Here is a 22,436-nt window from a genome sequence, read left to right as displayed (position 1 = left end):
ATCCATCCATCAAATCAAATCCATCCAATCAAATCCATCCATCCAATCAAATCCATCCAATCAAATCCATCCAATCAAATCCATCCATCCAATCAAATCCATCAAATCAAATCCATCCAATCAAATCCATCCAATCAAATCCATCCATCCAATCAAATCCATCCAATCAAATCCATCCAATCAAATCCATCCATCCAATCAAATTCATCCATCAAATCCATCCAATCAAATCCATCCATCCAATCAAATCCATCCAATCAAATCCATCCAATCAAATCCATCCAATCAAATCCATCCATCAAATCCATCCATCCAATCAAATCCATCCAATCAAATCCATCCAATCAAATCCATCCATCCAATCAAATCCATCCATCAAATCCATCCAATCAAATCCATCCAATCAAATCCAGCCATCAAATTCATCCATCAAATCCATCCAATCAAATCCATCCATCAAATCCATCCATCAAATCCGTCCATCAAATCCGTCCATCAAATCCGTCCAATCAAATCAAATCCATCCAATAATATCCATCCATCAAATCCATCCATCAAATCAAATCCATCCAATCAAATTCATCCAATAATATCCATCAAATCAAATCCATCCAATCAAATCCATCCATCCAATCAAATCCATCCATCAAATCCATCCATCAAATCAAATCCATCCAATCAAATCCATCCATCCAATCAAATCCATCCAATCAAATCCATCCAATCAAATCCATCCATCCAATCAAATCCATCAAATCAAATCCATCCAATCAAATCCATCCAATCAAATCCATCCATCCAATCAAATCCATCCAATCAAATCCATCCAATCAAATCCATCCATCCAATCAAATCCATCCAATCAAATCCATCCAATCAAATCCATCCATCCAATCAAATCCATCAAATCAAATCCATCCAATCAAATCCATCCATCAAATCCATCCATCAAATCCATCCAATCAAATCCATCCATCAAATCAAATCCATCCAATCAAATCCATCCATCCAATCAAATCCATCCAATCAAATCCATCCATCAAATCCATCCAATCAAATCCATCCAATCAAATCCATCCATCCAATCAAATCCATCCAATCAAATCCATCCATCAAATCAAATCCATCAAATCAAATCCATCCATCCAATCAAATCCATCCATCCAATCAAATCCATCCAATCAAATCCATCCATCAAATCCATCCAATCAAATCCATCCATCAAATCAAATCCATCCAATCAAATCCATCCATCAAATCCATCCATCAAATCCATCCAATCAAATCCATCCATCAAATTCATCCATCAAATCCATCCAATCAAATCCATCCATCCAATCAAATCCATCCAATCAAATCCATCCAATCAAATCCATCCATCAAATCCATCCATCAAATCAAATCCATACAATCAAATCCATCCAATCAAATCCATCCAATCAAATCCATCCATCCAATCAAATCCATCCATCCAATCAAATCCATCCATCAAATCCATCCAATCAAATCCATCCAATCAAATCCATCCATCCAATCAAATCCATCCATCCAATCAAATCCATCCATCAAATCCATCCATCCAATCAAATCCATCCAATCAAATCCATCCAATCAAATCCATCCATCCAATCAAATCCATCCAATCAAATCCATCCATCCAATCAAATCCATCCATCAAATTCATCCATCAAATCCATCCATTAAATCCATCCAATCAAATCCATCCATCCAATCAAATCCATCCATCAAATCCATCCATCAAATCAAATCCATCCAATCAAATCCATCCATCCAATCAAATCCATCCAATCAAATCCATCCATCAAATCAAATCCATCCAATCAAATCCATCCATCCAATCAAATCCATCCATAGAATCAAATCCATCCAATCCAATCAAATCCATTCAATCAAATCCATCCAATCAAATCCATCCAATCAAATCCATCCAATCAAATCCATCCAATCAAATCCATCCATCAAATACATCCATCAAATCAAATCCATCCAATCAAATCCATCCAATCAAATCCATCCATCCAATCAAATCCATCCAATCAAATCCATCCATCCAATCAAATTCATCCAATCAAATCCATCAATCAAATCCATCAATCAAATCCATCAATCAAATCCATCAATAAAATCCATCAATCAAATCCATCCATCAAATCCAAAATCCATCAAATTTAGCTTTTTAATATGTTTCTGAGGCTAATATTGTGGCGAGATCATCGCAGCACCAACTCCAAACTGTCCAGCTTCTGTAAACCAACACAGCTGACATGGCAGGTCAGTAAATCAGCCGTTCAATTCTGAGTGCTGAGGCTCAATTCTAAGTGAGAGCGCAGCTATGATCTGTATAGTGCAAAAACACTGATTTGAAACACACCCGGACGTACCCGCAGCTATGCACAACCTCGATTCATCTGCAGGGCTCTCAGTCATTTAAACAGAAACACATCTGCCCTTTTAAAACTTCTACGTCACCTCCAACGACCAGGCCAGGCGCCTATACAGACAATGACCGGCTCATCTGAGGAGGGAATCATGAGAGGATTTCTTATACGTGCTGCAATTAGGACCTCTGCTGGATGATGGGTGACGGCTGCACAATGAGACAGAGGATAATAAAGATCGGTGTGTGTGACTCTCGATACGGATCTCCACATGAACCCGCCCAGTGCAGGTGAAAAGAAGCGGTTGGCTGCTGTACATGTGTTGGAGGGTGGGTGTGTTAGTAACGACCCTCCGCAGTCAGGAGTGGAGGTCCGCAGCAGTAGAGGTGAAATAGGATTGGGTAATTGGATAGAAAAATAAATAGAAACACATGACGGGTCTAAGAGCAGACATGAGTTTAACACTGATTTCAATACGCTTCATCACTAATACTTCCTTCAGCATCAAGCGTTTCTATATCACGTCTAAATTCTACAAACTGTAGGCGGCACCTAGATATTATTTGATTCTTACTGAACACACACAGAGAGCTCAGAAGAATGGACTACGGTTGAGATGGCTGCCCATAAGAAACAGATTTGGAGGTCAAAGGTTAAGCTGCATGTGTACACATGGACCTGTCACTCAACAATACATGCCTACCGCCCCTCCTCACTCCACACACACACACACACACACACACACACACACACACACACACACACACACACACACACACACACACACACACACACACACACACACACACACACACACACACACACACACACACACACACACACACACACACACACACACACACGCTACCTGTTGCATTTCCTGCAAACGTTACCCCTCCATGCTTTTTTCACAAAACACTTAAGCAATTTTAAAGCTAATCCTTAACATTTCCATAAAAACGTTTTTAAATATTTTAGTGCACTTAAGAATTTGATTGGATTGGTTTGTTTGTTTGTTTTTATAAGTGCTTTACCAGTAGGGATGTTAATGTTAAAGTCGTTGCTCAATTGATGCTGTTGGTTAAAAAGTTTAACTTAATTTTCAAATGGCCATTTGAGAGCGCAGCTACAGTCTGTACGGAGTAAAAGTGCTGCGCCAACTCAGCTTCAAGATGCATTTGGAGATCGGAACCCTAAGTAGCAAAAATTCACCATGAATTTAAACTTTCAGTCATGAACTATGAACCTTTCACACAGTTTGAAATCTGTTAAGTTCTGCACATGCGGATCCGTGAGTAACTTTACCTGCTAAAGTGATGTGGATGTCCTGCATCATGCTTCAGTATACACTGAAAGAAATCTGTTTATAATAAACATGCTAATGGTGTCAGGAAAAATTCTATTCATTATAATTATATAAATATGTTTAGTTAGCGCTTGGAATGAACTGTTTACTTCGGACTCCATCAGTGCTACAATTACAACCTCTGCTGGCTGGTCAGTGACGCCTGCACAGAGACGGGGGATAACAGAGATGAGTGGGTGATTCTCGGTACGCGATACTGATCCCCGTGAATCCAACTGGTGCAGATAAAAAGAAGCAGTCGGCTACTGCACGTGTCGGAGGGGGAAACACTGAAATATTTGTCCACACTGGATCCACGTGATGAAGTTATAAAACAGGTTCACAAATTACTACTGTAATTTGAAATGTAGTGCAGTACACTGTAAATCTGTACACAAAGTTGTGTTCCTTTACCAGGATACTTAGATGTACGGCTGGGATATTTAAATGAAAGGTAATCTCCAAACTTTACCTTAAAGCCTTCATTTCATCTGCAGAGACACTAAGTTCGCCCATGAGCTTTTAAAGCCTGGACAGACCAATATTAAATAAGCTTTAGAGGAGGCATCCAAACTCGAACACGCTCGAAAGTCATAATTAATTGAAAATTTTTATGTTTATTTTATGTTAACAGATTTAATGTAAGTTCAATCCAAAACAAAGTGTCTAGCCCTAATTACACCCTTACTTTTAATATAGCTTTCATCTGTCCGAGTGGAAATCAAAAAGCAAAGTAGAAAGCAAATATAGTTGAATATTTAACACTATAAATATATGTTTTATACACTTTAAATGAAAGAATAAATGGAAAGACATGAAGCTATTGTTTAGCATGCTGGGGGTGGCAGTGTTCTCTTCACATCCTTTGTGGCTTGTCAGTAAAGCATGACAAATAAACACATAACATAAATAAAACACAAATACAAAACGAAAACAATCACCATAACGCTGGTGTTGTGTTAATACAGCTAAATTCAATTTAAATTGGTGTAAATGTTTAGAATAAGAGCAATAATGTGAGCTTCACCCACAATAAGTCAAAATGTGCAACTCATCACAAGGCACAGTTGTAACGTTAGCAACAAGCTACACGATAGGGCTGTTAGCATGCTGTGCTAATTAGCCTATAACAAACAATAAAACACGTCGTTTGGTCGAATAAAATGTGTCAAAAAGATGAAAATCTGTCAATAAAAAGAGTTCTAGTTTAACCTTGTAAATAAACTTCAAACTGATTTCTCACATCGAGAGCGCCTGCTCAGTGCGGCTAGTTAGCAAAACAAACTAGCTGTCAATTTGCCGTGTCAAAACACTCCAAACTATTCAAATTACTCAGGATTTAACACTTGTTTTAAAAAAATATGTAAACTTTAATATAATTTAAGTCATTATATGATGTTTGTACTGTACGTAAATGCAATAAATTGTTCATTTTGACACTGAGCAAAAATGCTATCGTGCTATAATATAACAGTGCTAGGAACGGGCTAAAGCTCAAATCACACTAGCGAACTGAATTGTGTGTCAAATTAGTTCTTCACTAGTTTAGACACTTTTTTAATAAATAAACTATTAATTAAGCGACTAAAACAACCTAAACACTTGATTTAAGCTTCCTTTTGGATAGCATTAACCTACAAGCTAATAGTTAATATTTAAAAGAGTTAAACAGGGGGGAAAGTCACACATTTGGGTTGAATTGCATTATTTATTTCAAAATGTTGTATAAACTAATACTATTATTCACTAAAATATTGGGCATGAAAGTACTAGTGTTTAAATCACATAATATGAAACGAAACAGTATGTCAAATTGGGACACAGCCGAGTGTGTAAACATTAGTGATGGTGTAAAGTACACAAGTAAAAAAACAGGTAAAATAAGGTCAATAAGTCAATCAATTCGCATTTAATCAGTATTATATTATTAAAAGTGTCTAGGATTATTTAAAATGAAGAAAAACTATAACTTGCTTCCTATACATGCTCAATATATATATATATATACATATATATAGGCAGCAGATAAAGCATGTTAAATACACATAAACAAAACATGTCACATGCTTGATCAATATGCACTGTCATATCAAACCTACTATCTAAAATTAACATCTAGAAAGCTTTAAATTGGCTATTAACCCTGTCTGAAGGATGTACACTGCATCCTGCATTGTTTGTAAGCAGGTATGTTGTGTAATTGTCATTTCTGAATTGCAATTTGCAGTTTAATCTGCAGAAAGAAGAACAATCTGGTCAGCTTGTAGGTTAGTATGTTGAAGCTGAAGCTGTTTAAAGTGATCTGTATGATTTGTACAGCTTCTTATTGTGTGTATTTTATAATCCCTAACTAACTAGGAAAGTCACCCAGAAAGCTACAAACATACTGAACCTGTTTCCTAAGCAATGCATGGGTAAACATACAACTGTGTGCTGTGACTTGTATAATTTGTTAGTCAGATGAACAAAGTATTGCACAGATATCAGGTATTTGCAATGTTGCATATAAAACAATAATACAACTCAGCACTTAAGCAGATGTAGGTTAGAACATTGCAGCTTCTGTTTTAACATGCATGGTCTGGAAATGAAAGGCATGATGCACTGGACCACACAAAATCAGCTTTATTAGATATTTAGATGGAATGTAGTGCATGCAAACTCTGAGACGATGTGTTAAATGCTATTTAAAGACAAATGCATGACTGTAAGTGAGTAAATACAGATGTATTCAAGAAAAACACAGAGCAAACTAAACTTTAGCCAAGTGCATGGTGAGATTTGTAACCTGTACTTACTTTCATTCAGCACCTCGAGCAGCTCGGCACAGTTTTCACACATTGTTCATGAAAGAGGATTAAAGTGGTTTTAAACCATTGGAGATGGTTGATGCCTTCAGAAGCCTGGCAGCTGGAGGGTGGAAAACAGAAAAAGGCCCCGCCGCAAAAAGCCCAACAAATAATCCTCTCAGCGAGCAACAACCAGGCAGATTCGGTCACTCCGGAATAAACCGAGTCCTCCCGATCTTCTGAGACTGTAATGTGAGGCACTGAGTTGATGAGAGTCGGGTCAGTCTCCAATAAGAGCGGAACCGAGGAGAGCACACACAACAGCCATGTTGAAAAGGGGCAGCGACATTCACTACAAACCTCGGCTCTTTCCGGAGCGTCTCCTTCCTCCCGTTCGGCTTTTTCCGGAAATCTCGATCTCACTCAATCATCGCGGTGTTTTTTCTAACATCATGAGTGACATCAGAGGGCGCTTCGATTTAAACAGCTTTATTACTTATTTATTTATTATTTTATTTGAATTTTAACGTCATGCTTTACACACTTTGGCTAGTTACATTTATGACAGGACGTCTGGGTTCGATCAGCCATAACATTAAAACCACCTCCTTGTTTCTACACTCACTGTCCATTTGATCAGCTCCACTTACCATATAGAAGCACTTTGTAGTTCTACAATTACTGACTGTAGTCCATCTGTTTCTCTACATACTTTTTAGGCCCCTTTCACCCTGTTCTTCAATGGTCAGGACCACCACAGAGCAGGTATTATTTAGGTGGTGGATCATTCTCAGCACTGCAGTGGCACTGACATGGTGGTGGTGTGTTAGTGTGTGTTGTGCTGGTATGAGTGGATCAGACACAGCAGCGCTGCTGGAGTTTTTACATACCGTGTCCACTCTATTAGACACTCCTACCTAGTCGGTCCACCTTGCAGATGTAAAGTCAGAGACGATCGCTCATCTATTGCTGCTGTTTGAGTCGGTCATCTTCTAGATCTTTATCAGTGGGCACAGGACTGTTGGCTGAATATTTATGGTTGGTGGACTATTCTCAGCATAGTCCACCAACCAATAATATCCAACCAACAGCGCCCCGTGGGCAGCGTCCTGTGACCACTGATGAAGGTCTAGAAGATGACCGACTCAAACAGCAGCAATAGATGAGCGATCGTCTCTGACTTTACATCTACAAGGTGGACCGACTAGGTAGGAGTGTCTAATAGAGTGGACAGTGAGTGGACACGGTGTTTAAAAACTCCAGCAGCGCTGCTGTGTCTGATCCACTCATACCAGCACAACACACACTAACACACCACCACCATGTCAGTGTCACTGCAGTGCTGAGAATGATCCATCACCTAAATAATACAGTACCTGCTCTGTGGTGGTCCTGACCATTGAAGAACAGGGTGAAAGGGGGCTAACAAAGCATGCAGAGAAACAGACGGACTACAGTCAGTAATTGTAGAACTACAAAGTGCTTCTATATGGTAAGTGGAGCTGATAAAATGGACAGTGAGAGTAGAAAAAAGGTGGTTTTAATGTTATGGCTGATCGGTGTATATATGATCTATCTGCCCTAGATTATTATCATGTGTCACTATTTTATTTTCTCCTAGGAACTATTTGTGTTTATGGACTTCACTTTTAGTGTATATTAAGCTTTTTTGATTTTGAGAGTATGTTTCTGTTCCAATGAAAATATGATTAAAATTTTTAACTGCATGGTCGATGCCATCATGACGGTAAGTGTTATTGTGTTCTGAAAAGTGTCTAATAACGTTTGTATTTCATAGCTGCTCTTTCGGGCCCGTCTGTACGACCTCCCAATGCTGTACAGCTCACAGGGTAATGAAATATTTCTGTCCTGTTAATATTCAGTAATTTGGCTGTGATGAGTTTGGATGCGGGTGGTTATATGGTGAATGTACTGATACAGGATCCAGAGCTGTAATTGTATAATTGTAGATTTTCTGATGACGTCTAGCTGCAGGCTGGAAGACAGGCAAGGAGCCTCTCCGGACCACAGCAGCCCTAGCTGTTTCAAAATAAAGGTTTTGTTTATTCATGAAGGTCAGGGCCACAAGGACATGACACATTCTCCTCGTATTCATGTAGGTCTCCCACTTTTGATCACTAAACATTCACAATACATTTAGAAGCAATATAGTATGGATCAGTCGGTACAGCTGTCTGATGCATTAGCCTGCCGCTGCAGAGACAATGTGAGGTTCGAGTCGTAGCAGTGCCAGCGCTCTGTCTCCGAGGTACGAGAGAGGCTGGATGGAGAATCACCTCTTCACCTACAGTGAAGTCTGCTGTCCAGCACCTTGATGACTTAAACAGCGTCAACCACTTACGTTTATTTAATAAAAGAACAGCCTTTTAGTCCTGGCACATCATTCGAAAGGTTTTTCCACCTCTCTCCTCACGGCAAGCGTGCACAACTTGTTTCTTTTCAGCTCCAGTTGTTTTAAAAGCCTTTTGACCTCATGTTTGACCTAACAGTGAAAACAGGCTTTTTCAGATGCATACAGGGACCGGAAACAAGAATCAAGCCCATTCAGTTATTTAGTACGCACGAAGACCACGTCAAAACTACACAATCGTATCCTTCACTCTGAAAAGTATATACTGTATATATACACATAATACTCAAGATGTTTAATCACTGATATCCTTTGTGTAATCTAAAGCTAATTACATTTTTCAAAACTGGGCGCTCATGTGGTGCAGTGGTAAATTTCACCAGCCCACTACCACTGGGATCAGGGGTTCAAATTGCCAGTGGTGCTATCGCTGGGGCGTAGCCGAGGTCTCCCGAGAGATTGGGGTGCGTTACTGCATCGCCCCTCTAATAATTCAGATGAAAGCGGGGCCCACGGCGACCCTGACCAGGATAAAACTCAGACATTTTAAAACCGTTTTACCAACAGCGCCAGTGATTTTGGAAATCGCTGCAGGTCTAAACTAAATAAACACTGTAAAGAAATAAGAACTTATTATGCAAATCGCTTCTTACAGTAAAAAACTTTGCTTCCACCCACATTTGGTTCTGTGCAAAGCAAACAGTGTGATCACTGCACCTCTTTTAATTTGACCTTGCTCCGTTTCTTTTCTATTCTTTCTCCGATGATCACGGAAAATGATACGAGAGAAGAAAATGAGGGCAGTGAAAAGATACTCCAAGAGATGTTTTGGTTTCCATGATCCAAGGCTGAAACCGTTTCTCATAAAACAAACCGTTTGCTATTATAATCAGCTGTTCCCTTAATTATTTAGGAGTCGCCACAGTACCCTCCTATTCCTATCCGGCACTATCTGAAGACAAGCACTGATTGCACCTCCCAATAGCTGGGCTGTTCACTACATTTTACATTTTCAGCATTTAACAGACGCTTTTATCCAAAGCGACTTACACAATGAGCAGAACATGATGAGCAATTGAGGGTTAAGGGCCTTGCTCAGAACCGGCAACCTTCTGTTTACTAGTCCAGTACCTTAACCACTGAGCTATCACTGGCCCTATCACTACCCAACAGACATTATTCATGTCCATGCAGAAACACACCGGCCAATGGGACAACTGAGATTCAAACCCTGGATCCCTAGATCGTAGCACTAGTGGGTCAGCCTACAAGACACTACATTAGTAACCACAAACTTTCACTACGCTTGTCAGATGTACAAGCTTCAAGCACCAGACTGATTAAATACTTCCAGGGTAAAATAAAAGTGCACATTTGTGTGATTTACAGTATTTAAACAAGTAAACTTTAGGTACAATGTGCATAAAGAAGCATACCGAACAATTTCTTTTGTAAAAATATCCAACTTTATGTTCCCTTAGTACTAAGACAGCGTTATAAACAGGACGATATGAACAAACCCTTCATTATCATTATTAAAGAGATCCGCACCTGCAACAGGAACAGAGCCGCCCCTCCCAAAACACACAGCGAACAAAATTAAACAAAACAAACGAGAAAAAAAAAAAAAAAAAGAGCTCTAACAACCAATTCTGAAAAAAAACAAAGCAAAAATAGAGCAGCATTTTCTATTACTGATCCTCAACCATGACATTCGATAGCTGTGGTTACCAACAAAAAAAAAAAAAGAAAAAGCCACAAAGCCGCACAGCAAAGTGACACCAGTCTCCAGTTTCTCTCTGTAGACCACTTCCTTCCTTCCTTCCTACTGTATTTTACAAATGACCAACCAAAGGAGGACAAATGAATGTTTACATCCACAAATCTGTCAAATTCAAGCTTCTCCATAAAGGAAAAGCAACTGAATCCAAACAGAAATCACAAATCATTTCATATCAGAACAGTGCACCACTTCTCTCATTATAAAACGTCCTAATATTTATTTAAAAAAAAAAAAAAAAGAAGAAAAGGAAAGGAAAGAAAACGAGCGACCGAAGCTTCATACGAAACAGCAGGGGGTCAAACCAGGCGTCTCGTTTCATTTACACATCGGCAACGATTTGGTCGAAATTTACATTCAGAATTCTTTTTACCATCTTCATCCCGCCACACACACTCTCAGTATGTACACACACACACACACACACACACCAAACGTTTGTTCACAGAGCTTTGCGCTCCCGATTTGTTTTGTTTTTCCTTCTTTCTTTTCCTGCGTATAAATCTGTCCATGAGAGAGAATCTCAGTCACACATTTCCTCGGGGAGTTCGTGAGGGTTCAGGATTCCCGGCACAGACATCTGCAGTTTGTGCTTTTCCTCCTGAGCCTGACGCAGAGATGCCTCGCGCTCCTCCAGGAACAGGTCGGTGGTGTCTTCGCCCGCAAACTCCTGCACACACAGCCGGAAAAATTAATACCGTCATTTGTATTGTGAATAGTTTGTTTGTTTGTTTGCGTTTATTGCCATTCCAGCTCAATTAGGGTATGTACATGGCATTAGAGCTGGGTTCAAAGTTTAAGCTAAGTAAAAGTTCATTTTAATCTTTAGGTAATTCAACAAATTCAGTATTTTTTGTGGGTTATCGGTATTGTTAATAGAAGAATAGAATAAAACGCCTTTGTTTGTCATGTATACATATACAGGTGTGGGTCAGAGCACATGGCACCCCTGGAGCAGGGAGGGTTAAGGGCCTTACTCGGGGGCAAGCCGTAGCCTAGTGGTTAGGGTACAGGACTAGTAATCAAAAGGTCGCTGGTTCAAGCCTCACCACTGCCAGGTTGCTGCTGTTGGGCCCTTGAGCAAGGCCCTTATCCCTCAATTGCTCAGATTGTACACTGTAACTGTACTGCAAGTCGCTTTGGATAAAGGCGTCCGCTAAATGCTGAAGTGGCAGCATGGCAGAGGCGGGATTTGAACTCTCTACCTTCTGATTGATCAGCCCAAAGCTCTACCCACTAGGCTACCACTGTCGAACCCGGGCTGCCTGGGTGGAAACCAGGAATCCTGGCCGTTAGACCATATGGGAAACATATTAGACCTGCGTGTCTGTGTGTTGTGATGCCAGGGATCGTGAATTTGCCAGCAGCCATGGCATAGTGGGTACACATCTGCTAAATGCCATTAGTGTAAATGCTAACCAGGCATTGGCGGTTCAAGCACCACCATTTACATTTTTCAAAGCAGTACTGTGACAGGGGCACAACAGTGGCAACTTGGCAGTAGTGGGGCTTGAACCAGCAACCTTTTGGTTACTAGTCCAGTACCCTAACTGCTACAACCCTGCTACAACCAACACCAAGTTGTCACTGTTAGGCAAGGCCCAGTGTGGATAAAAGCATCTCAAATGCAACAAAAGAACATAAATCAACTGGAACCAGGGACATCACCTCGATCTGGTCAGGACTCCTGTACCCAGAGGACTCCCCCGAACTGTGTGAACCGTTTTTGATCTTACACACGAGAACACAGGTTTAGAACACACACCTTTATCTGCACTAGGAAATCCCGAAGGTGCTCCTTGAAGGCAGGAATGTCCTGATTCAAGCTGAACAGACCAGTTACAAACACCTTCACCTGCGCACTGTGAAATAATCATGGAAAAAGATACACAGGGTAAATACCAGTAATTGTTTACATCACTGATATCAATAAAAGTGCAAATTATTATAAAAATAAGGTCCTTATTTGGTGGTGCTTACTCATAAGGTCACACTAACTAGGGCTGTCGCGGTGAAAGAATTTCCCCTTGCGGTATTCAGCGTGGTTCAACCGTGCGGTAATATCGCCATTTTTTTTGTTTTTGAAAATTACTTAATTTATCTGGATTTTAGAGCTATATAAAGAAGCTTTATTGTTGGGCTATGATTCGGTATATTATTGCTTTATAATGACAAAGATGAAACAGCTTTAGGACAAATCAAATGCGTGTTTATTGTTAAATACAGAACAGAGCAGGGATGCGCGATAAGAATGCGCGTCTTTTCTCTATTAAAAAAAGGTTTAGATATACACTGAAACGGAAAAAAAAAGCAAACTGTTTAGGCTAAATATTTTAAATGCACATCTGATCTGGTAAAAAAAATAAATAAAACGAAACCTTTCGTTTAGAATAAAGAATAAAGTCTGTAAGACCTTAAACCTGCTTTATCATGCGCGCTAGAAAAACCAACATGTTCACCTGATGTGGTTCCAGAGAGGATCTGAGTGGGGTAGCGATGTTCCCGGCGGCACTAACAGTCTCTCTGATGGTGCTCGTTACACTAATACACGTGTACTGTACCTGCATGCGACTTTAGAGAGCAGAGGAGATCTAGCCTGGCTGTCGTGCCACTATTAACCATCTATTTAGTAGGTATAATTAACATAACAATATATATTATTATTCGTTTCAATACATTTTTATTCAACGGAAAAATACATTTAAATCATTCCAGCAAGCCAGCAAGAGAATATTTGCAGGCTGCACTGCCATATTAACCGTCATTAAGTGTTTTAGTACGCCGAGGCTGTTTAAATATAGTCTAAATTACAAGTATTTTATTGCTTGTGAACTAAATTTGATCATTAATAAACTTGCCTATAATTACTGTTGCCATTGTGTCCATCTTAAAACACAAAGCCTGACACTCGGCAGCAACGCATGCGAACAGGTTGCGGGAAAATGACGCTCCTAGCTTATTTTCATTATGAATTTATTTAACATTTATTACGCCCGAATGTAAGCGAAAAACAAGATGGAGCCTGCAACAAGAAAAAAAAAAAAAAAAACCGTGAACATCGCGGTGTTGCGGTTGCTTGACATGCCCTGCGGTTGGCTGGTCTATACCGCAATATTTCAAAATTGCGGTTACCGCGACAGCCCTAACACTAACCAAATTCTTCCACTCTTACTCGAGCTTGTGCTGATTGTTTTTGACTTATCAGTGGCAGACCGTGACTCTTAAACATTGGCCCTCTAACCCCAAAACGCCCTGGTATATCATCGCTGTCCACATATCTTTAGCGGTTTGCACTTTTTTTTACCTGTGTTGATTGTGAGTATAAATCTCTCTGTGTCCATAGCAGCGAATATCAAAATGACCAACGAAAAGATGAAAAAAATCACACAAACTCTTTAACGAGTATCTCCATTGGCTGCTAGACCTGTCCATCAAAACCACGTATCTCCTCCTCCTTCCCCTCCGGTACTGTCATTTATTGTTGTCTTTATCTTTATTTTGCAATTGTATTTTCCTAAATACGCAACTAAGCTTTGGCAATACGAACGTCCATATTTTGTCACGCCAATACAGCGACGATCGAGTCGAGTCGAAAGAGGCGAAACTTGTTCGCTGCGTCCGGGTAGTTCGAGGCTTCAGGGTAAGAATTAAACTTGAGCTTCTGTTTAAAAGAAGCACTTTGGTTTCTAAAATACGTTATTATTTGTCAAAATCGTGTCTGAGCTCACGTTCATATGAGTGGTTCTTATTACATGTTTACTTTAAGCTTAGCTTGCATATTTTTTCAAGCTTGCAAGTTCTTCCTTTTACTGAAAAGTTGGGTTTTTGGAGATACATGTTTTTCATCGGACAGTGACGATATTACACTTAGTATATTATTATACATGGACTATTTTTGGAATCCTGGACACCCCCCCAGTTATTGATGTATAAAGCTGCTAGACTTACTCTTGTAAGTGAGGGAAGGCCGTCTTGAGCAGGTTGGCTACGTATTCCTGTACGTAGACCTGGTTGTTGACGGGGGTGCCGGCGTTCAGGGTTACACTGATTTTTCCTTCCTCGACCAGGTTGAACATGTAGGCCAGGATGGAGGCGTGCATCGTCAAACCTGTCCGGTAGAGAACAGATTACTCACCAGTCACCTTCATTCTCACACCCAACGATAAACCTGATAACTCACTGAACTGAAATAAAACAATATTGACAATGAGGAGGATGATATCTGCTAAGTTACTGACCAGCCGTGTGGGAGGTATCAGTGACGACGGAGAAGATGTGCTGCAGGATGTCGCAGAAGAACGTCTGGTAGAAGCTCTGAGCGGCGGCCTCCTCCTGAGCCACGTTCTGCAGCATGGTGAACAGGATCTGCAGACCTGCGAGAGGGAAAAAGCGTCAAGTCTCGTACGCACAAATATCCGGGGCGCTCGGTGGCGCAGCGACCGGCCTACTCGGAAATGATTGGTTACGTCTGAGGAACGGGGATGACCAAAGCCTTGCGATGGATTGGAACCCTGACCATGTGTTACCACAGCCACCCTGACCAAGATAAAGTGTTTGATTATAATAAAATTGGGGATGTACTGAACCACACTTTTTTTCCATTCGATTCTCACGTTTTACCAATGCTTTATCCTGGTCAGGATCGAGGTGGGTCCAGCCTCCTGGAAACACTGGGCGCAATGCAGTCACACACACAGGAGGCCAATTCATCACAAAACCTCAGAAATCTGTCTTCCTCAGATACAGCCAATCACGTCTGTATGTACAGTAGTGTTCAAAAAAATAGCAGTGATTTTAAAAAAGTGAATAAAGCACAAAATCATTATAATAACTTTTATTTCCATAAATGCAAACGCACTGAAAATACTACACTTTCAATTCTAAATCAAAACATTAACTAAATGTAGCCAGTTTGTGTTCATCCTTTACAGAAAGTTAAGAAAAATTAATATTAGGCTGTTCAAAAAAATAGCAGTGCAGCATTTTTCTTTAAAAACTCAAAAAATGTATCTATAAACTGAAAATGTTTGAGATTTTACTTTACTTTAAATTACTGAACTAATATTTAGTGGCATAACAATTGTTTCTGAGATCTGTGTTGCATGGAGTCGACCAACTTCTGGCTCCTCTGAACAGGTATTCCAGTCCAGGATGATTAGACGACATTCCACAGTTCTTCTGCAATTTTGGGTTTTGCCTCAAAAAAACACGTTTCAGATTTCAGCCCACAAGTTCTATATGGGATTGAGGTCAGGGGATTGGGCTGGCCACTCTATTACCTCAGTCTTGTTTGTCTGTAACCAAGATGTTTTGGGTCATTGTCATGTTGAAACACCCATTTTAAGGACATTTCTTCTTCAACATAGGGCAACATGATCTCCTCAAGTATTCTGATATATTTAAACTGATCCATGATCCCTCGTATGTGAAAAATAGGCGTAACACCATGGTATGAGAAACATCCCATATCATCATTTTGTACCACCGTGCTTTACTGTCTTCACAGTGAACTGTGGCTTGAATTCAGTGCTCGAGGGTCGTCTGACATACTGTCTACGTCCACTAGACCCAAAAAGAACAATTTTGCTTTCACCAGTCCACAAAATGTTGAGCCGTTTCTCTTTGGACCAGTCAATGTGTTCTTTGGGAAATTGGGAAATTGGGAAATCAACGGGTAAATTGGCTTCACTTCATCATCTTCTGTACTCACTGGGAACTTCAGATGTTCCTTGATCTTTCTGGAGGTGATCATTGGCTGAGCATTTGCCATTTTGGCTATTCTTCGATCCAATCAAACAGTAGTTCCATGCTTCCTTCTGCGTCTTTCAGGTTTTGGTTGTCACTTCAAGGCATTTGAGATCATTTTAGATGAGCAGGCTATAATTTGCTGCACTTCTCTGTATGTTTTTTCCCTCTACAATCAACTTTTTAATCAAAGTACACTGTTCATCAGAACAATGTCTGGAACAACCCATTTTACCCAGTATTTCAGAAGGAAACGCGCTATGACCAAGCTGTGCAACATTTGCCACCCTCCTAAATTAAATAAGGGCCAAATTTGACACCCGTTCTTCTGCAGAATGAATGATTTCACCAACTGAACTCCTCACTGCTATTATTTTGAACAACCCACTTTCAATCAATGCTTCGATTACTCAGAATGAGTGGCATGCATGTCCTAATTGTTGGGTTTGTTTTGTTTTCAATACTCTACTACACTTTCAAGTAAATTATTTGCTATGTCGAAATATCACTTCTACTAAAAACAGTGATTTATCAGGTTAACGGTGTTGGACTGCTATTTTTGTGAACACCACTGTAGGCATCCGATTAACCGATAGCACTTCTGGCTTTTCGAACCCCGAACCCTACTATATATTTATGTATTTTGAGAAGTGCAGGAGCGCCCACACACACACTCACCCGTGTCGGCTACGTTCCTCATCGTGTGTTTAAAGGCCCAGATTATGGAATCCAGTACCAGCTTGAACTGGGCTGGTGGGATGGAAAGGAAGGCAGGAAAGCACTGCGAGTTCACCGCCTGCAGCAGGTAGAAGAAGTTTGTCCTGTGCTCGGGGAACTCCTCGAAATCCTGAAGAGATTAATGCCAAAAGAAAAGTTAAGTAAAAGAAGGTATAAAACTACCATGATTGTCGAACATGTGTACATATGTGTATATCACCTCATATTGCATTACTAAATATACGTAGATTGTACCTTATATTGCATTTTTCTCCTCCTTTTACTTCTATTTTTTTTATCTCAACTTAGATTTTGTAAAAAATAATTTCTATCAAGGACATTTAGGGCTGAAACGATCCCTCGAGAAACTCGAGTAATTCGATTACTAAAAAGCATCGATTCAAATTGTTCACATCGAGGCGTCGTTTAATCCATACAACTATATACAGCTCACGGTGTTTCACACTTTTGCACGACGCGTTCACGCTGTGGTCAGGTGCTGCGAAGAAGCCGAGGGCTGCGTCCGAAATCTCACACTTAAACAGGACTTAATCCGGGTACTTTTCACGTACAGGTCAATGAATACTACGTTTTTTTGGACACGTCCGCCGCTCCTGCGTACCAAGTTCAGTACAGAAGTGCGATTTAGGACGCAGCCGAGATTGGATAGCACGGACTGCAGAATGGAGAGAGAGAGAGAGAGAACATAGCGAGGGGCGAACAGAGGAGACCGGACGGAGAACAACCACAGAAAGATTGAGATCATTTTAAGCTGGAAAAAATTTATGAAAAAATATTAAAGCTTTATGTTCTGCGTGAGCTGAATGTAGCTGAAACCTTTAGTTCTAAAAGTTGCTCAAATTAGAGGCTTATGTTTATGTATTATTGTTTATTATTATTTATGCCTTAGTTTTAAGTGCCTGTTTACATTTTACATTTATTTTTGATGTATTTGTTTTTGCATATCTTTAAAACCGTCCTGTACACAAGGAATAAAAATGTGCAGTTAGTTTTGAGAGACACGTCTTATTTAATCTTATACGTATTTATTTATGCTCTTTATTAAAGCAAAAGTATTTCTTATCCGATTACTCGATTAATCGCTGGAATACTCGATTACAAAATTAATCGATAGCTGCAGCCCTAAGTATATTACATTTTTCTTTAGTTCTTTAGTACTAAATGTGACCAGGCAGTTACAAAAAAGCATTTTACTATTGGTTATGCCATGTATGACCTGTATGTGACAAACATACAAAGTTCAGCGCACAGAGGGTTCGTGGGAAACAGAAAAAAAGCCAACCTTGTTGATCATGTTCAGGGTGCACTCGAAGACGGCGTCGAAGATCTTGGGTATCTCCGGCGTGATGTGGGCTCCGAGCTTATTGACGATGGTGGCCATGGTGCTGAGCACTTCGGGTTCTCGAGCGGCGGGTACGTTCCGCTGATAGTCGATCAGGACGGCCTCCAGCAGAGGAGGAACAAAGTTCTCCCCAACCTAACACACAACAGACGCCAATTTAAGCCACTGGAATCTAAAAAAAAAAATCCATCTTCATGAACCCATTCAGAGTCGTGGTGAGCCTGACCGGGGGAGAATAAGAGTTCTTTTTTTTTTTTGGCATCATTAGGATTCGCTCAGTTTTATTTCTTACCATTTGTGGATCGTTGGAACGACTGACCCAACCAGAGATGAGCTTCAGAGTTTCTCTCTTCACGGTGCGCATGCTCCTAATCAGAGGCTGCTTCGTCACCATCTCGCCTATACAGAGAACAAAATAACATTTCAATAAACAAATAAACATGACTCTCTATTGCAGTAATAAAGTTATTTATGAGGGTGTAAGTCCAGAACCGCTGAGATCTGGGGATCCAGGGTTCAAATCTCAGCGGCTACCGGCCGGTCGGGTATCTACATGGAGATACTCGGCTAATTTCTGGGGAAAAAAAGGCCAAAACAGCCCTCTTAGCTCCAGTCCCAAATAGAAATAAAAGGGCTGTGGTACTGTTGTGCCAAATCCGGTAATGCTGACCAGATCCTTAAATACAGAAGCATTAAAAAAAAATACAAAATGAAACCCATGATTAGTAGTACCATTTACGGCACTTCTCAAAGCGACTTAGAGTACAACGCAAGCAACCGAGGCTTAATGGCCTTGCTCAGGGGCCCAACAGTGGCAAGTATCCAGTAGTCCAGTATCTTAACCACTGCCATTAGTGGCTCAATACAAATTATACACAGGCACAGTTGAGTAAATAAAACTAGGAGAAGCTTATATCGACCTGCTTTCACTTGCTTACCGTTGGCCTGGATGGCGGAGGAGATGTTTTCACTCAGGCACTTGTAGACGTTAAGCATGTCCAAATAAATACGCCCTAACTGCACCACGAACGGGTGGCCGACAGCCTTACACGCCCTCACGTTGGTCTTCAAGATGCTGCCCAGCTGGCGCACCGTCTCCGCGTCCTTCAGGATGTCCACGTTCTGCGACACGAGTGAGGCAAGGCAGAGACTCATCATCAGAACACTGCAGTCATTGTAAACATGCTATACTATACCGTTATACTCTATATCAGGGCTGCCCAATACGTCGACATGAAACATGTGGCCACGGTTTCTTTAATCTGCAGTTTGTCACCACAGCTACGCCTCAGCCCGCCTAAAGCACCGCCAATCTAGAAAGTTTTCATTCATCAGTAGCCAGTTGCATTTTTCCTTTTGTTAACCTGCACCGTTTGTGAAGATGAGAGCGCGACCAAGCACGAAGAAACCAAATACGGTTCGAATCGGCAAGAACACGGCAAAGAGGCGAAGCTGATGGAGAAATTTTAACCTACAATCTGACGCTTACATGAAGTCAGAGGCCTCTGCTGGACAATTTTGGAACTTGCTGGCTGAGGTTTGTTTGTTTATTAGGATTTTAACGTCATGTTTTACACTTTTGGTTACATTCATGACAGGAAACGGTTGTTTATCTTCACACAAGGTTCAACAGTTCGAACACACTCATGGACAATTTAGTATCTCCAGTTTACCTCACTCGCACGTCTGGAGCAGACACGGGGAGAACATGCACACTGCACACAGAAAGGACCCGGACCGCCCCGCCTGGGGATCGAACCCTGGACCTTCTTGCTGCGAGGCGACAGTGCTACCCACTCACTGGCTGAGGTAAAATACCCGAACACATATACAAATGTGCCACATCTGCCACCAAGTCTAAATATCAGCCTACACTTACTGATAAACACTTGGAAGACAAGCTGCTTGAGAACTGATAGCAGCAGCTACTGTCCGGATTACATAAACCTGGCTGACACCATTCAGAGCAAATCATCAGAATAAGGGTAGTGTGATTTTTCAGTCGCTTGCCCTGTAATGCTTAATATGAATATAGGACCTGAAGTGCATTTAAAAAAAGCTACAAAGCTTTTTTTTACCTGTCGACTGAAATAGTGGGCACCTCTGCTCTATATTATTGCGTTTTACTCATACTTGTATATAGCAGAGGGCCATAAATTCTTTTTCCTCCCTATAGTTGTACAGTGTAAATTCTCTCTCATCCTGCTGCACCTATACGATTCCATGATTAATACAGTTCTTTCTTTCCAAGTTCCTTCCATCCATCCACTATTCTCACTAACACAGTCCGTATTTGTAATCAAGTAAATAATTAAGTTTTGGTGGACGATTATGGAGCTGGATCGAAGCACGTACCTTGGTGGCCTGCTGAATTATGCTGTCCCACACCTGGTTGGGTAGCAGCATGTATTTCTCAATCAGATGCTCCTGCACTGCCTGGTCTGTCTGAGCGCCGATCATGTAACCTACAGCCTCGTAGAACGTGTGAACCTGCAGAGAGAGAGAGACATTACGTACAAAGAGAAGAAACTCGGCTACGTCTGGGTGGGGTACCTGTTCGACTACTGCAAAACAAAAATAAAGCACAGACCCATGCAAACCCCCAGCCTCCCCCCCCAGTGTGTGCGGTATTCACATTTTCGGCATTTAGCGGACGCTTTTATCCAAAGTGACTTACAGTACTGTGACGGTATACAGTCTAAGCAATTGAGGGTTAAGGACCTTGCTCAAGGGCTCAACAGTGGTAACCTGGCAGTGGTGGGGCTTGAACCAGCGACCTTTGGATTACTAGTTAGTTAGTGTTTAGTTTTTAACGCCATTTCTGCCCTTTGGGCCATGTTCATGGCAGGAAAGGTTGTGATCGGTCTTATTTACTTATTTCATTTGACTTAGAGGAGTTATGTCTGTTGTCTATGTATGTTCATTTATATGTATTGCTTCAAGTTTTGTTAATGACGGGAATTTTAGGAGTGTTGTTGCTTTTGTCTCGATAGAGTTCCTTTATGGTTTTTGCTGATAAGATCTGTTGTGTTTCATGGTTATAGACGATACATTCCAGCATTAAATGTTTTATTGTAATCTGTGTTTGACATGTTGCACAATATGGGTTGGAATACTAGTCCAGTACCTTAACCACTACTCCAGGGGTTTTCAACCTGTCTGGGGGGGGGGGGGAAGGCACGAGTGCCTGACCGGGGGGTGGCATTACGAGATTTTTTTACTTCTAAAACTAAAGCAATTCATTTTTCACCCACGGGAGACAGATTTCATTACTCTAACTGACCACGTTCACACGCACGTTTAATGTTATTCAGTTCCGTCTGAAAAAAACCTTCAAAATAGGGCTCACAGCGAAGATAACTGGTGTCAAAAGCGACGACCGCTGTTATAGGACGTGTTTGTGTCTTTAAGAGAGACGCTCTGTTCACAGTATCGATTATAAGTGACTCGGGAGTCGTAAGTTTCTTTTCTCAGTCATCTCTCCGTGTTTACCGTTATAATGAATGTTGAGGTTGTAAATAAACACCAACTACTACAGAACATTTTGTGTGACTCGCTTACATTATAAAGCTCAGGCTTAATTATACTGAGTATTACCACAGAGTCAGAGTCGTCCTGTCTGCGGAGCTAAACGTTTTCAGTCAGAGCAGATGATCCCGAACTAAACAACTTAGTAATTAATGAACTTTGCGAATTGATGCTCTGTGAAGTCACGTTTTCTGCTCTCATCTACATCAAAAAGCAAGAACCGCTTACGATTTACCAAAGTGAACCACGAATTCATATAATGCGCTGATAGAATCGGCTCAGATGGGGTCGGACTGTGTTATCTTTTTACAAAAAGGTTGAAAACCCCCTGCACTACGCAACAACTGCCCTACTGTGGTACTGTACACTGTTTTCATCCCTCGAAAGCTTCTAAAAGAG

The 22,436-nt window shown here is 40.8% G+C and overlaps 2 protein-coding genes across 4 annotated transcripts in view; both read right to left on the bottom strand.

The window, feature by feature from the left end:
* usp34 (ubiquitin specific peptidase 34) overlaps positions 1-6,856 on the bottom strand; it is an 84,799-nt gene extending 77,943 nt beyond the window's left edge. For all 3 annotated transcript variants that reach the window (XR_010014876.1, XM_063010710.1, XM_063010709.1), the window contains exon 1: positions 6,543-6,856. Coding sequence is in view for 2 of the 3 variants with exons in the window: in XM_063010710.1 (XP_062866780.1) it covers positions 6,543-6,585 (43 nt within the window). In the remaining variant the exon portion in view is untranslated. The remainder of the gene's footprint in view (positions 1-6,542) is intronic.
* Positions 6,857-10,876: 4,020 nt separating this feature from the next.
* xpo1a (exportin 1 (CRM1 homolog, yeast) a) overlaps positions 10,877-22,436 on the bottom strand; it is a 28,717-nt gene continuing 17,157 nt past the window's right edge. The window contains exons 17-25 of the mRNA XM_063009806.1: positions 20,865-20,999; positions 19,448-19,631; positions 18,802-18,908; positions 18,450-18,644; positions 17,108-17,276; positions 14,923-15,057; positions 14,633-14,792; positions 12,450-12,546; positions 10,877-11,354 (exon numbers count right to left, since the gene is read on the bottom strand). Of these exons, the coding sequence (XP_062865876.1) occupies positions 11,208-11,354; positions 12,450-12,546; positions 14,633-14,792; positions 14,923-15,057; positions 17,108-17,276; positions 18,450-18,644; positions 18,802-18,908; positions 19,448-19,631; positions 20,865-20,999 (1,329 nt within the window). The 3' untranslated portion in view covers positions 10,877-11,207. The remainder of the gene's footprint in view (positions 11,355-12,449; positions 12,547-14,632; positions 14,793-14,922; positions 15,058-17,107; positions 17,277-18,449; positions 18,645-18,801; positions 18,909-19,447; positions 19,632-20,864; positions 21,000-22,436) is intronic.

Source organism: Trichomycterus rosablanca, chromosome 15 (assembly GCF_030014385.1).
Source record: "Trichomycterus rosablanca isolate fTriRos1 chromosome 15, fTriRos1.hap1, whole genome shotgun sequence".
Lineage (NCBI taxonomy): Eukaryota > Metazoa > Chordata > Actinopteri > Siluriformes > Trichomycteridae > Trichomycterus > Trichomycterus rosablanca.
This window is presented reverse-complemented; position numbering and strand designations above follow the sequence as displayed.